Source organism: Patagioenas fasciata, chromosome 1, assembly GCF_037038585.1.
Source record: "Patagioenas fasciata isolate bPatFas1 chromosome 1, bPatFas1.hap1, whole genome shotgun sequence".
In the NCBI taxonomy this organism is placed as follows: Eukaryota; Metazoa; Chordata; class Aves; order Columbiformes; family Columbidae; genus Patagioenas; species Patagioenas fasciata.
Genome location: NC_092520.1, coordinates 32,611,938 through 32,626,625, shown reverse-complemented (window position 1 = coordinate 32,626,625; position 14,688 = coordinate 32,611,938). Strand labels below are relative to the sequence as shown.

Sequence of the window (14,688 nt, the reverse complement as noted above, 5' to 3'; positions counted from 1 at the left end):
TGCTGAATTATTTTCAACGATTCCCACACTGATGACATAAGCACTTCACAAGTGCTTATTCCATCATTAGGTACAAATTTTAAAATTTCACTCTTTTGAATGGTCGCTAATTGATGCTATTAAATCAGCTGTTTCCCAAGATTTAAGCACAAAATGTAAACAATATAGGACTTCCGTCTGTCAGGTGTTGTGAAATACATTTTGAGCATACAAAGTTATTACAAAGGTTATCGAGGAGGACAACTTTATGTTTACAACCCCCTCATGACAAAATTGGTTTTGCCATTATTTTTGTCATTATTAACGTGATGTTTAAACCCTACACATTCTGCAACTGTTTAACCTATTTAGGATTATGTCCTGCAGAAAGGAAAGCCTGAAGAGGTAAAATTGATGGGGTGGAGGTTTTTTGTTTTTTTTTTTTTTGAGCTTTTTCTGTAGTTCCATGATCACTAACCTTTTTTCCAGTAATTGTTTGATCATTTTGGCTGTTGAGCCTACTGTGTGTGGGGCTGTCACTGGAGACATGCCTTTAAAAAGAACTCATTAAAAAAGGTTGAACTGGGCCATCACTGAAAGTGAATTCATGTCTTTCACAGCCATGTGCTCTATACACATCAGAAATCTAATACTGACCTGCTTAGAAGGAAAAACAAAACAAAACCCAAACCAACAAACCATAACCTGTTTGGGTGCGATAAAATACATCTTATTACTGTGGAGTCGCTGTAAAGTGCAGTTGATATTGCAGTCTCCTTCTCCTCCATTGAAAGGACAGATGGCCAGGTTTGTTATGAGTGTATTTTACTTTTAAACAGCTTCGGCGGAATCGCTTAATCCCAGGCACCAGACCACAATTTCACCAGCAGACCTGCACGGAATGTGGTATCCGACGGTCAGAAGGACTCTAGTGTGTCTCTCCAAACTCTACAGATGTATAGATGTATGCAAAAATTTCTTTATCTAATTTTTTAAAGTGAAATTATGAAGTATGTAGCACAATGTCAAAATATTTAATGTAAATTAGGAGTGGACAATTACTGGCCTCTGTTATCTCATAGTCTTTGTACTGCTATCGTTACGTAAAACAAGTGAACTGACAAATTTAGGTCATCTTTTCCAAGACAATTTTGTATTTGTAGAATTAGAAAAAAAGCACTAGTTCATACGTTTATTGCTTCTGCTATTTGTCTGAAGCTCAAGATACTTATTGCACCAAAGTTGAGGAGTGAATAGGATAAGAAAGAATAGGAAGTCCTGGGTTGGTTATACAGAATGATCTTACTGCTGAAATTACTGGGTGAATGTGTTTCTTGCTATGTGCTTTGCATACATTAGACAAGGTGATGTTTCTGCTCTCAAAAATGGTGACTCTACTACTTCTACGTTTTGGAAATGTTCTCAAAATTTTTTTTTGTAGCACATATTTTCACCTTCCAAAATGGAGGAGACATTTCCAAAGTTGAATGCAGTAGGAATCTTCATGTTTAACAGAAACAAAAGCGGTGCTTACTGCACAAGTATTGTGAGACTTACCCTTTAGAATCTGATTTTTGGCAGTCACCTAGTAGCACAGAAGGCTAATAAGTCTCTGAGAAATGTAATGCAAGTGTGTTTGCTTTTTCTGTACATGTTGTATCTTTATTAGATACATTTAATGCATTTCAATATATGTTTGATAGGTGTTATGTGAAACTGCTACCAAGATGCTATTTGCTTAAAAAAAAGCTGAAAAATATTAATACTTTATTGCTTAATATATCAATCTCATTAAAGATAAATGAATATTTGCCCTTGTATTCAGCTAGACCTTTGGAGAAGAGGTCATTTTTGCGTTGTTTGCAAGGCTCATTTGTAGTGCTATCTGCCCAGTGATTGATTTACTTTTTCACCGAGGGATTCTAGCAGAACTGGTATGCTGTGCCTGCACCGTGTAGATAAAATAAATGAATGAGGTGGTACAGACAAGTCTTGGAGCCGTCAGTGCTGTCAAGTACTATGTTGGAGCGCTGATGGAGGTGAGCTGTGTTCTTACAACCAGCTCAGAGCTAGTTGCTGTGACTTGGTGAGTTGCTCCGTGTCACCTGGGCCATGGCAGCTGTCACAGTTGTTAACTAACCTGGCACAAATGTGAGGTAATTTGAGTTTGCTTGAGGTTAAGCTCACTCGAATGATCTCACATCTATTGCAAGTAAGACTTGCACACAGGAATGGTTTCCCTGACACGTGGAGTGTCTGGGCAGGTTACCCAGTCAGCATCATCTGTGCCATGAGCTATGGGTGCATCTGGTGTCATTGACCGTGTCACTACCTGGCTGCAGATTCAGAGCTGCGGGTGGATGGTGTGTGCTTGAGTGTAGACCTGCATCTAGTCTAACATACGAAGGCTCCATCCTGTCTGATTGCACTTAGGCAACCTGTTTGTAGCTAATTAATCTACAGTTTCATATGGCAGTAAGCACATCCTCACAATCTGCAACTCTGAAATTCTGCTTTAGCTTTGCTGACACCTCTTTTTTTTGTCTGATTTCCTCATCCTTGCAGAGGGCCGTGTTTCAGGGACTGTCACAAGAGGCTTTATCTGCCTGCATCCACTCGCTGCTGGGAGCTGCTGATTCTATCAGCAAAAACAAGGTCAGAATCTGTGCTTTGGGTATGATTTTTTTTTTTCCCTCCCCTATTGTGTATATCTAAAGCCATGAAGCAGTTGTTCAGAAATCTATTGCAATCTCAGTGAAAGCATGTTGCTCTGCCCCCAGAGACCTGATGGATTTGTTAGTTTTAGTTACGGTTAATGTGTTGTAAAGCAAAGATAGTGATTCACATACTAGTCTATCTGAAAAGGTGGAACACAAATCGTAGCAATTGTGTTTACAGGCTGCTCTAACTCATGTGAATTCAATAAAGTGATACCTAAAGGAAAATTCTGCTGGAAGCCTCTACTCCCTGTATTTTTCATTTCTTGTTACTCTTTCTCCTTTTCTCTGCCTCCACTATTTGCGTTTTCAGAAATCTTTCCGAGTAAATTCACTGGAAAGATTTGTTAAGTATTCTCTGCTCAGAACTGTCTATAATCAAAAGATTTGATCTGATGTGTTGCTCAAAATTTGTTGCAGTTTCATCACTGTTTTAACCTTAAGTGTTACTTTAAGTAGTTGGAGGAAGTATTTTTTTTCCTGTCACGGTTCCGTGAATACGAATTCTGTAGTAATTTGCTAATTCCTAACAGCCAGGAAATGAATTAAGAAACAAAATAGAAGGAAAGCCTTAGCAGGCTAAAATTGTTGGATTTATATAAGCAGCAAATAGTAATGAAAAGAGTTTGAGTTGCTATGGCAAATGAAGAGCTGTTTTGAAGTATTTATTTTGAGCGTCCTTTAAAAAGTATCTGTTAAATGTGCTATCTTTAAAAAGAAATTCAAACTGATTTTCCCTCAAGCTTGAGCTCAAAGTATTGCAGAGAACGAAACTGATCCTGCAGCGAGCCCTAAATAGGTTAGGCCTGGGCTAGGATCTGTATCACTTTGTTCTTGATGCATGTTAATTTAATGCTATCTGGTGAAATCATGCATAGAAAACTAAAAAAAAAAAAAAAAAAAAAGACAAAACCAAACAAAAAATCAAACTCAAAGAAACTCTTCCACCACTTACCTTGGGCAAACATTTCTGTATGTTAAAACTGCAGATTTAAGTCTAATCTTTTCTTTACTGTTTTATATAACATTATATCAAGGCAAGTTCCAGCTTGCAAAAGCAGATTTGAATTCTTGAGTCCTCCTCCGTTTACCTTAATGAGCCATGAACTTCTAAGAGTAAAAGCAGCATGTGGTATAAAGCACACAGCTAAAATAAGCAGCAGTGCAAAACTGACGATCTCCATAGTGTGAACTTGGCCTTGTTTTATTCTTTGTATCTGTACTGTACTGTTTAGAAATTAACTAAACTTTTTGTTTAATGACATGAGCAAAATGCCTCGTAAGACCTTTGCACAATAGCACAGCGAATGTTTCTGTAATAACCTTAATTATCTGTCTGTTTGTTTGACTTCTTTTTAATCATCATCATGATTAAAAAACCCTTTAGAACATCATGTTTTTCAACTTTAAAATATATGAATTATGTTAAATGATTCCTGGCTCTTATGAAGAATGCATTTGTATCTTTCAAATAATGGATACCTGTACCTAATGTGGACATTTAGTAATATAGCTGTGCGATCTAATTCGTCTAAGAAACGTGAATAAGGTCTACTTCTGTAGAGCAATATGTGGGGAACAGTACAGATGTGGGATTTGTTGATCCCAGAGTGTAGTTAATGGCAGTACAGACTAATGGAAAAAAAGCTTGTTAGTAATATTATTAGTATTAATTTTGTTAAAGGAAGTAACTAATAGAAGTGGAGGTGTTGAAACTTTGCTCTTCCATTAATGTTTTTTTTACATGTAATGCATGTTCTCTCTCTTGTGCTGTAGACCCAGGTTGATGGACAGCTTTTCTTAATAAAACACCTTTTGATTCTTCGTGAACAAATTGCTCCTTTCCACACTGATTTCACCATTAAGGAAATTTCCCTGGACCTTAAGAAAACTAGAGGTACTAAACAGTTGCTGGCTACAGAATGGGATGAGATTATCCTCCCATAATGTGCCAGCAAAAGTTCTGGGTTTATTTTATGTTCATTTGCAATGATCTGTACGCTTGTCCTAATCTCTTGCTTTGTTCTTATCTTCTCTGAAAAAACCCCAAACCGTTCTTTTATTAAGCATGATTCAAGACTTATCTTAACACATTCTTTATTTTTGTATGAAATGCCTTTGACTGCTTTTTGCTGCCGACCTTACTTATTTATCCAGTCCTTTTTGAAGAACAGCTACGTAATCTACATTTCTGATGCACAGAGATCTTTCCCCTTTTCTGACCCTTTAAAGGAATACCTTCTGTTACTGCTGTTTAGCAGGTATATTTGAAAATACATAGTTGACTTGCCTAGAACAAATTAAGATTTTCCAGACCTTTCTGTGAGATTTTATTTAGGAAAGGATTTCTTATGTTTCAAGTTCAATAAGCAGTATTGTTGAGTAGTTTTATGTAGCAGGCATGTCTGTTGTAGGAAGGGAAAATAGAGAGTAGTGACCATGGTCATGATTTTTAAAATTGTACTATGGTACCTTTGTAAAAATGCAAAAAACCCCCTCTCAATACAAAAGTCATACACTTCTCAAGTTTATAAAGATAATAGGAAAAAATAATTTGAAGCATGTCAGGTTTCTCTTCTTCCCTTCCAGAAGAGAAAGCTGAAGAAATAACTTTTCTTTCCTGCCATCTAATATGTTGCTGTTTTAACTCTGAAGCAAGCAATTCTTACACTAACCATTTCACCTCTTGCATTTGAACATCAAGGAAACCTCCTACCTGTTGAGTAGTTTCTAGTTGACTGGAGGTTAAAGGGCAAATACATCCTTTTGGTGTCTTGTCCTGGCTGACACACAACTTTGTTCTCCATCTTCATTTAATGGAATAAATTTTTGTGCCAGCCAGTGCTTTGCAGGTAGCAGTGGTAAGTAATGCAAAACACTTTCTTTCTATTGGGTGGTGGCGATTGTGTTGAAAAGATGGACATTCTGCTTAATTCTTAACATAGTGTAGCATAGGTCAGTGGGGCTTTTGTGTTTGGGATGAGTTGCAGAAGAGAAATACCAGGGTTAATACGAGTTTTACTGTGTTCTAGACAATCACACATAGATTTAAGATTTAATTTGGGATTTATAGACAGAAGGACACTAATGTTAAAGTCATGCTTCTGCTCAATTTTTTTTAAAGTAGTATAGTACTAAGTAACTGAAGTATAGAGTGGGAAGAAGTGACTTTCACACTGACTAGCTCATAGGCTTCTCATCAAGAGCTTGGGCTCTTTTTGGAATCAGTGAAGTTTCTGGGAAATAATTCAGAGAACAAAATGAAACTTTGTCTGCACTCTCCTCTAACTTCAACAGAGTGCAGATTCTTAGTTCAGTGCGAAGCTTACATGCCCACGTACCTGGTATTTCATCTTTGTTTAATGCCTTTGACAGCACTTCTGTAACTCCTACGTCTTGTTTCCCTTCCATTGTTTTATACAGCAAGAGGGGTGCAGAATTAGTTTTGAAATGAAAAAAAGCAGATGGGTGTGTGGGATGATAAGTGAATGACATTGGGGCAACAAGCCATACTGAAACTGTGGTGATGATTTTATTTTTCCCTAATCTGACTAGATTTCAGGTTGACAACATCCTCTTAATGCTATAGGAATAATTTAAGTATTGTGTGTTAATTGCAGGCATCATTGCAACTTCTTGGGACTTCTACAGAGACCATAAATATGAGCTTATCTCAACCTTTGTGTTTTGTTGTTTAATCCTAACTGAAATAGTTAAGCACAGAGGAAAAGAGTGACAGTTCTGAATTATTTCATTCAAATGTACTTGATTTTCCCAGGCAACATGGGTCTTTAGCTGCTTAATTAAATAGCTTATGTAGAAGTCTCTCGTGTTTGTAGATACAGTTACGAAAGGAACAGAGCTCACACAATGTGTGTGCTGATAGCACTGCAGCTGGGATCAGTCATTTGGTGAGTTGCTGTAATGTATTTATCCATTTAGACTGTGCAACTCTCAGATTCAGGTTTATCAACTGAAAAATAGCGTATCAGGCCTCGAGTGTTTCTGTGCTTGTGCACTTGTGCATCTACACCCAGCAGCAGTGGAATCATTAATGTTATATTCCTAATCCTGCTAGGCCATTTTTATGGGTAAATGAACGATTCATGTTCTTAATTCATGGAGCTGAATCCCATTGACTTACAGCGTGAGTGACTTTCTGATTCACAGATGCAGCATTTAAGATCCTGAACCCTAAGACAGTTTCAAGATTTTTTAGACTAAACAGCAACAACGCCTTGATACAGTTCTTACTGGAGGTAATATGGGCTCTTACTTCATAAAGAAAAGTTTGATAATTTCAGTGGGTGGTGATCTCTGGCAAATAAAAAGGAGAGATTTCCTGTCTTCTGTTCAAGGGTACTCCAGAAATCAGAGAACACTATATCGACTCTAAAAAAGACGTAGACCGTCATCTGAAGTCGGCTTGTGAGCAGTTTATTCAGCAGCAAACCAAACAGTTCATAGAACAGCTGGAGGAGTTCACAACAAAGGTACAAACATGTTGTATGCTTGTTAACCTAACAAATACTGGTAAAATAAGGAAACTAGTATTTAAATCGGGTAAAAGAGCAGTTGCAAATTCTGTCTGATTAGCTGAAGATGGTGGCATTTCCCATTATAAAGTTGTGCTTCCCTTTAAGTTCCAGCAACAATTTTCCAGGCATTTTTGAGATTAATTAATTGAGATTAAATGAACATGACATAGTTTATTTTTAAAAGCAACCCTTATGGTCTTCAGTGAAAAAACTTTAATGTTTCATTGAGTCGAAACAGATCGTGAAAGTTGGCAGGAGCTTTTCTGTTTGTGGGAAGACTCCTACCATGGCTGAATTTATAAGCCTTCGAAAACGATCTTGGATCATGTGTGTTCTTGAGGGGATGTCTTAGAGTGTAATTGCGAAGTTCTGTCCTCAGCACATTTTACACTGGTGAGGTGCTGGCTGAGCAGAACTTTACTCCCATGTCCCGTTTATGACAAATTCCTCATAAAAGTTGCTCAGCAAGATTAGGCGTCACAGGGGATGGGAACCAAAAGATGTCTTGTTACAATGCCCTTTTTTCTGGAACCTGCTCTAGAGCTCAGGATTTCTAGGCATCTATTACTTGTGGAACATGAAGAGTGTGATGTGGATCCTTATGTATTTAGAATAGGTGGTTTTACAGCATGACATCTCAGAAATGAGGCTATGGCATTGCATGGACATCACACATATCCCAGCTGCTGGCTCTTGAGAATTTAAGAGATTACAGTGTTACATTTACTGATGGCTGTCATGTTGGGGTGAGGTGCCAGTGGCAAGTCTGAAATATAGGTGGGTAACCACTGAGATTGATAGATTATCCGAGTGATTCCAATGATTCATTGGGAATTTGGGGAGTTTGACTGACCTGCATAAGTATAAATCTCTTTTGAGGTTTCTTTGCATCCTTAGGTGTCTAAGCATATTTGTAAATTTAATCTCATTTTGAATTTTACTTTTCAGAAGTGATCACAATTGTAATTTTGAACTGCATTTCTGTCAGGCTGCTTCCCCTGTGTGTGGCTAAATCAACGCATAGAAGAGAGAGCAGGGGAGATTCCGTAGACTGCAGTATTTAAGAGACCTGTGCAATTGTTACTTGGTCACTTTGTTGTCAGTTCAACTTAAAGAAACATAATTTTGTTGATTGTACTTGTTTTAGGTGGCTGCTTTAAAAACAATGGCCACTCAAGGAGGTCCCAAATACAGCCTTTCACAGCAGCCTTGGGCACAACCAGGTATTTGCTTTGGTTTGTATTCATGTTACTTTTGAGATGCCTGTGGGCCATTATAATTTACTGCTTTGCGACTTGTTCTGGAAACTTTGTATCAAATGGAGGAAAAGACCCTTTCCCTTCACCATTTTTGGTAAAGCAAAATGAGCTTCGTTATATGGGGCTCGAGTATTTTGGAATGTCATTTGTTTGGGTGCCTGAGTTATAAAACGTAGGAATCTGAAAACCTGGCCAGATAATTTTGGATGGTGAGACTGTGATTGACTTGGAAAAATTCGAAGTACCGAAGAACTGTCCACCTTTTTCTTGAAAATTCTGGCTGCCTTTTTCACCGATGTGCTAATTTAAATGTCTTAAGATACTTCTAAATCAAAACCTGACAAACTCGAGAATACGCATTTAATTGATGCAGTAGATGAATGACTCGAGCGTTTCTCAAGCTGTGACCGCTCTTGCATGAAAACAGCATTTCCGCAACTGCATACAGAATGTGCTCAAGGTATTATTTGATTACATTAAGATAAAGCTTTTGCTTTTGTAGGGAAAAATAAATCTGCATTGAAGTTTTTATTATCTGTACATTTGGTACTTACTTCCTTTTTGGTTTTCCTGTCACTATGCAAAAATGAAATCCAGCTTTGTTTCCATCTTCTTAAAAATTCAAATGTGAATGCTTCCTAGGAACATTTGGAGTAGTTTAGATGTTCCCCGTGTTGTTTCACTCTTCACATTACAAAGTTGTGCTTCTGGGTGACACTAAGAAATCTGATTATTCCAGTTCATACATTGGAACCTTCTGTTGCATCATGTTCTTAAAATGCAAACCCAGCCACATTCATTCATAATTCAGTGCTGCTCCACGGGTCAGACATTCTCAAGGGGTAACATGAGCTTCTACTTAAAATCTGCTGCCTCTTCAGGAGTATTTTTAATGTTTGTTTGGAGATTATTATGTGTTCAGAGGCAGATCTAAGGAGATCTTCTGCTGTTTCCTGGAGTCATTTGTTTGCAAAGTAGGAATGGGTAGAAAATTTAGATACAGTAGAAATTGAAGAAAAAAATTTAACATAGTATTTTAACTTCTGTAATTTAAAGCTATGAATGGATTTTCCACCTGCCCTTTAAGCAGAGATCTTATAAAACCATTGAAATACTTACCAATAAAGAAAGGTGATCTTGTCTGAGAGAGGATTCCTGTTTGGTTGATTCAAAACCCAGATGGCTGTGCATCCTGTCTTCTTACAGACATGGCTTGTGATCATGAAGGAGGATTTGTGCTGCACTGTTCTCTTTACTAGCACTGTTTATTCCCCAACAGTTTCTTTTCCAGGCAAGTTTTCTAGGGAGAAGCGTATATAGAACTTTATTGCTGTTGGAAGGCTGTGACTTCAGGAACCTCAGGCAGGCGTCGCTCGCGGAAATGGGTTGGGTGCATTTTCTGCAGGGAAAGGGGCTGATTTCTTGAGTGGGTCCCAAAAGAAAAGCCTTGTCTGGCGTGTTGTGATGATGGGTGGATGCCGCACAGCCTGGTCACTCCCTCTTTCCCTTTCACGCAGCCCTGTGGGTGTGACCAGACCCAGTAAAGTCAAGGGGATAATCCTGGAGTGTGGATTTCATGCAGCAGAATGCCATTTTAGCCTAGTAAGCTTGTTTTCTTTTACTTTCAGCAAAGATCAACGATCTGGTCTCTTCTACTTATAAGACGATAAAAACAAAGCTACCATCAACGTTACGAAGCATGTCGTTATACTTGTCCAATAAAGATACAGAATTAATTTTGTTTAAACCGGTCAGGGTGAGTATCACTAGATGTACTTCTACGTGTTTTCCTGTAGGTGTTGAACCTTCATTTAGTTAATGACTTTAAACACGTTTTGTGGGACCATTCACCTTGTATTTCTGTGTGTGTATGGATATAGGTATAATATATCTATATAAATGTATGTATACATATATTTTTAAGTGTGTATATACAGACATACATACATTTATCTGTATATCTGTAGACTTATTCTAGGCTACCAGTCCAGCCAGTAAACATGTGACAAATATCATGCACATGTAACAATGAACAGACTGTTAGAATCACTGTGGTGTCCCTGATCTCACAAACTTATTGGAAAGACCCATGAAATAAAAATAATTTAAAAAGCAATCAAATAATATGTTTTATAATGATATGTTTAACTTAACAAAAACCCAGACAACCCCAAAAGAAACCAAAAAACCAAAACTGTCCTGCTCTCCATTGTACTCAGCCTACATAACACACACATGTTACGGGAAAGGGACTGGTTCTGTTCGTTCTGCGCATCTTTCACTTGGCGCTTTATGAGCTACTAAAAAGAAAATTAGCTCTGTCTCAGTCAAAACCAGTACAGCTTGGTCGGTTACACGTGAACAGAAGCACTGGAGGCAGAGAGGATGATACGGTTTTGACAGGAGACCCACTGTAAACCCACCAGAGAGAACCAAGATTGAATTTTAAACTTCCAGATTTAGTCTGTAGGACTCAGTGTTTCAGCTTAGCACATCTCAGCAGAAGTTTTCACTCACGGCTGGATTCCTTGTGGCTGTTTTGGGGCTTGTTTTAGAAGAAAACCTCTTAAAGCTCAACTGGTTCTCCCTACCTGGTCACATCAGTAGCTACTCTGGTTCATGTTTGAGATGGGTGTTGTCTTTTTTAATATTGATTTTTTCCTTCTTTCCTTTAAAAGAATAACATTCAGCAAATGTTCCAGAAACTCCATACTTTGTTAAAGGAAGAATTCAGTGATGAAGATCTCCAGATCATTGCTTGTCCTTCGATGGAACAGGTATATGTTGAAGCTCCCTGTTTTATCAGTTGCTCTTTTGGGTGAATGGCTCTTTTAAACATTAATTTTTCATTTTTAGTATTTTCAGTGTTCAGAATCTGTGTTTATTTATTACCCCTCTTAATCCTGGATGATTAAACTCAGGGCTTTATCTGAACCTTAGCTCTCAGATGAAACATGTTTGCTGGTTTTTGTTTTTTAATGAATATCCAATGGAGTTTTTAAACTGAAGGTGGTGATTGATGTTGCTGGGGATTGAGTTGTACAACATCATGGCAGAGCCTTGCCGTTTCTGGGCATTGTCTTTTCAGAGAGATATCAAAGCTAGTGAATATGCTTTTTAAAAGCCTGTGCGTGTGAAGGCAGTCTTGCTTTTGACAAATGCAAAAAGAAGTGACTTCTACATTTAGGAAGCATGAAAAAGAATTACAAGGGTTCATTTGAAGGCAATTGCATTGGTAAAATGTGCAGATGTTTATGGAAATGTAACCCTACATAATAAGGTCTTTAGTCTGAGAGATGATTTGGGTTAAGAATTCTCTGTATTAGGATGCTGTGACAGAAACCAAGCAGGTTTTTAAAAATCTGGCTTTGACTTTAGTGGCCCAGGGAATGTGGATAGAATCATTATTATCCCAGGATGCCAATATATTAACAGATAATCTAGTTTGCGGATTAGAGGACATTTCCTGCAGTGAATGTGGCCACAGGGATGTGTGATAACCATCCTGGAGCACAGAGTGGAGTTTTGCTGTGGAAGGAGGTGGGGTTATCCTGGAGGAGATGGCTTCCTCTAGTTGTTTGTCTGTTAGTCCGTAGGATCACTTCTACAAACTGAAGTGTATGGGGATCCATATTGTAATCTGTGGGAAATAAGTATTGCAAAGGGTCCCAAATGTCTTTCGTATATCTAAGATGAATGTTAACGTTTTTTGCCAGTGAGCTTATCTTTTTTAAGTCCTTGACAATGCATGAAGTAATTTTAAAAACTTGGACGCAGTAGGTTATGGCTGTTGAAATGACTAGTCTGCATGGTCAAAAATCATGTTTTAAAAAGCCTGTGAATAGATGTTTGACTGGAAATGTTGGCCAGTTGTTTTGTAGCTGTCTTCTCCTAACTCATCTAAGACTTTGTGCTTCCTAGGGATCCTGTTTAAAGGTTTAAATATAAGACATCAGTTCTGAAAGTTAGCTGCTCTGTCTAATGTAGGCTTTCCTTTTGTCTTTCAGGTCAGCTTACTTTTATCGATGTCCAAATAGCCCAACGGTGAGGCTGCTTAAATTAAGCTTCAGCTGAATGCCAGGCTGTGAAGGGAACGTGAAGACATTTGTTTGAAGTAAACGAGGGATCCCACTGTGCAGTCCAGTCTGCAGCAAAACTCTCCAGACTGCTTAACCCTCTTCTAGGAAAAACAAACAAGCAAGCAAACAAAAGAAAATTTATTGATTTGTTAAAGGTCTTTCTACTCATCAGTTTGAGAAGTGGGGGGAAAGAAAACTTAACAAAATACCCTTTTCTGATCACTCTTATGGAAGCTCAGTTACTGCCTTCTCCAGATGTCTGCAGAGTTGTTGGTTGTTTTTTTTTAACGTAAAAACCTTTCTTGCTTTCCTTTAGTAAGCTGATGTATGCAGAGAAAAACCACACTGTCAAAGTCATGCTGGAAATAAAGCACAGGGAACCAAATGGGAGCAGTAATAGGTATTTGCAATGCTTGGAGATAAGCACATTGGTGTGACAATTTGATGTTGGTATGACAATGCTCCAGTTTTTCTTTAACTCCCCTGAAAATCCTGGTATTCCATCACAGATACTCTTAGTTGGGAAAATTTTGTTTCCCTCCTGTGAAGCATTTTTTGAAACACTGGATTTGCTGGTTTTCTTACACTGTTCTGACTGAGAGCTGTAAGATCTGACCTGATGTTTCATGCTTTAACCTTCCTTCATGTAAAAAAATCTCAGTTTTTTGAGATTTGCCGTGGAAAGCTGTGCAATATAATTTCTCTTCTTTCTGAGGGAACTGCGTATTTTCAGATGCTTTACTGCAAAACCTAGCATTGAGATTCTCAGGTACTTACTTTTAGGTTAGAGTTGGTTTTTGGCCTTACCCAAGATCAAACTGTTTAAAGTGAGGACTGGGACTTGTACAGCCCTTGTACTCTGGTGGTAAGTGTTCATAAGGGTGCAGGGGGATGCCAGAAATTGAATGTGCCAACCTGTCAGATCATCATTGTAAACGGGATAGGTGCTTGGTAACTGGTAAACAATGCACGGTGTTCAGGACACATTAATTGGTCATTATTTTGGAAAGCTGAACGCTGAACACTTGGCCATTCATGGAACAAAACACTACAAGCAGCTTCAGGGTGTCTCAGTGCTGGAAGTCTTTGTTGTGCAGCACTGCAAAAGGAAAGTGTAGTGACTTATATAGCAGATTTTTAACTTATTTATAAATCCTATTTTGTAGTTTGAGAAATGTAGAAATTTCCATGCATATCGGTGGTGTTCTGATCTCATAACTTTCCCATTATAAATGACGTGGTTGGAGACTGAGATGGTAGGATTTAAAACTACCACAAGAAGTGTTGCAGCAGTGGTGCTGAGGTACGTAAATGGTACTCATAGGACCTTACATGACTCCCTAAGAATTAACTAAAGGAACTAACAAAGACGACAACTTACCCTTTCTTTTTACTTACGTAGAAATACAGGCTGTAAAATAATGCCCAGTGCATTGTAATATATGTATATTTGTTTTTTATAAAGTTTTACAGGAGGGCTGCATGGTCGCTGTACAGAGTTATGACTGACTTAATGCAGACATTGTACAGAAAAGACGTGAAGGATGAACCGTTGCAATAGTCACTCTTGTGCTTGGGATCTTTTTCTCTCTTAGAGCTCCCAGACAGCTCTCAGACAGCTGGTTGAAAGACGAGAAGAGCAATCAGTTTATACAGCCTGTTTGCTAAACGAACATTTGTTTAAACATGTACAGTTTCAGATATTTACGTTTACAAATAGTGTAAATACTTTCAAAAGATTAATTTAAGATGCTTTATATTATCTGACTAGAAACTTGCCGTTTTTAATTTTTTTAAATAAAAATGTTGCCTCCTATTTTGGTCCAAGAGTAAAGCTTTATTCTGTATCCTGAGGCTTGTCTGTCAAGATAAATGTAATACAGAGACAATAAACATTCTGTAAGCACAGGCAGTATGTCGCCGAGAAGAAGTGTTCTTTTTTAGCAGTAAGAGAATTGACTTTATTTGGCACAGATGTATACCTGAGTGCTGGATGTACAGCTAATTGTTGAAGTAATGCCTCTTTGTGGTTATAATAAAAGTAAATTTGTATTTTCTTTACTGACAAACAGTCTCTTTGATGGCGATTTTATTAGGGGAAAGAAACCACAACTAA

At 37.9% G+C, this 14,688-nt stretch overlaps 1 protein-coding gene across 1 annotated transcript in view; it reads left to right on the top strand.

Annotated features, from left to right (window-relative positions):
- The window catches only part of COG3 (component of oligomeric golgi complex 3), a 32,289-nt gene extending 17,648 nt beyond the window's left edge, over window positions 1-14,641 (top strand). Inside the window, 9 exon segments of the mRNA XM_065856797.2 lie at window positions 819-943; window positions 2,545-2,634; window positions 4,473-4,593; window positions 6,867-6,955; window positions 7,055-7,189; window positions 8,382-8,457; window positions 10,122-10,249; window positions 11,172-11,270; window positions 12,501-14,641. Of these exon segments, the coding sequence (XP_065712869.2) occupies window positions 819-943; window positions 2,545-2,634; window positions 4,473-4,593; window positions 6,867-6,955; window positions 7,055-7,189; window positions 8,382-8,457; window positions 10,122-10,249; window positions 11,172-11,270; window positions 12,501-12,530 (893 nt within the window). The 3' untranslated portion in view covers window positions 12,531-14,641.
- The last annotated feature ends 47 nt before the right edge of the window (window positions 14,642-14,688 follow it).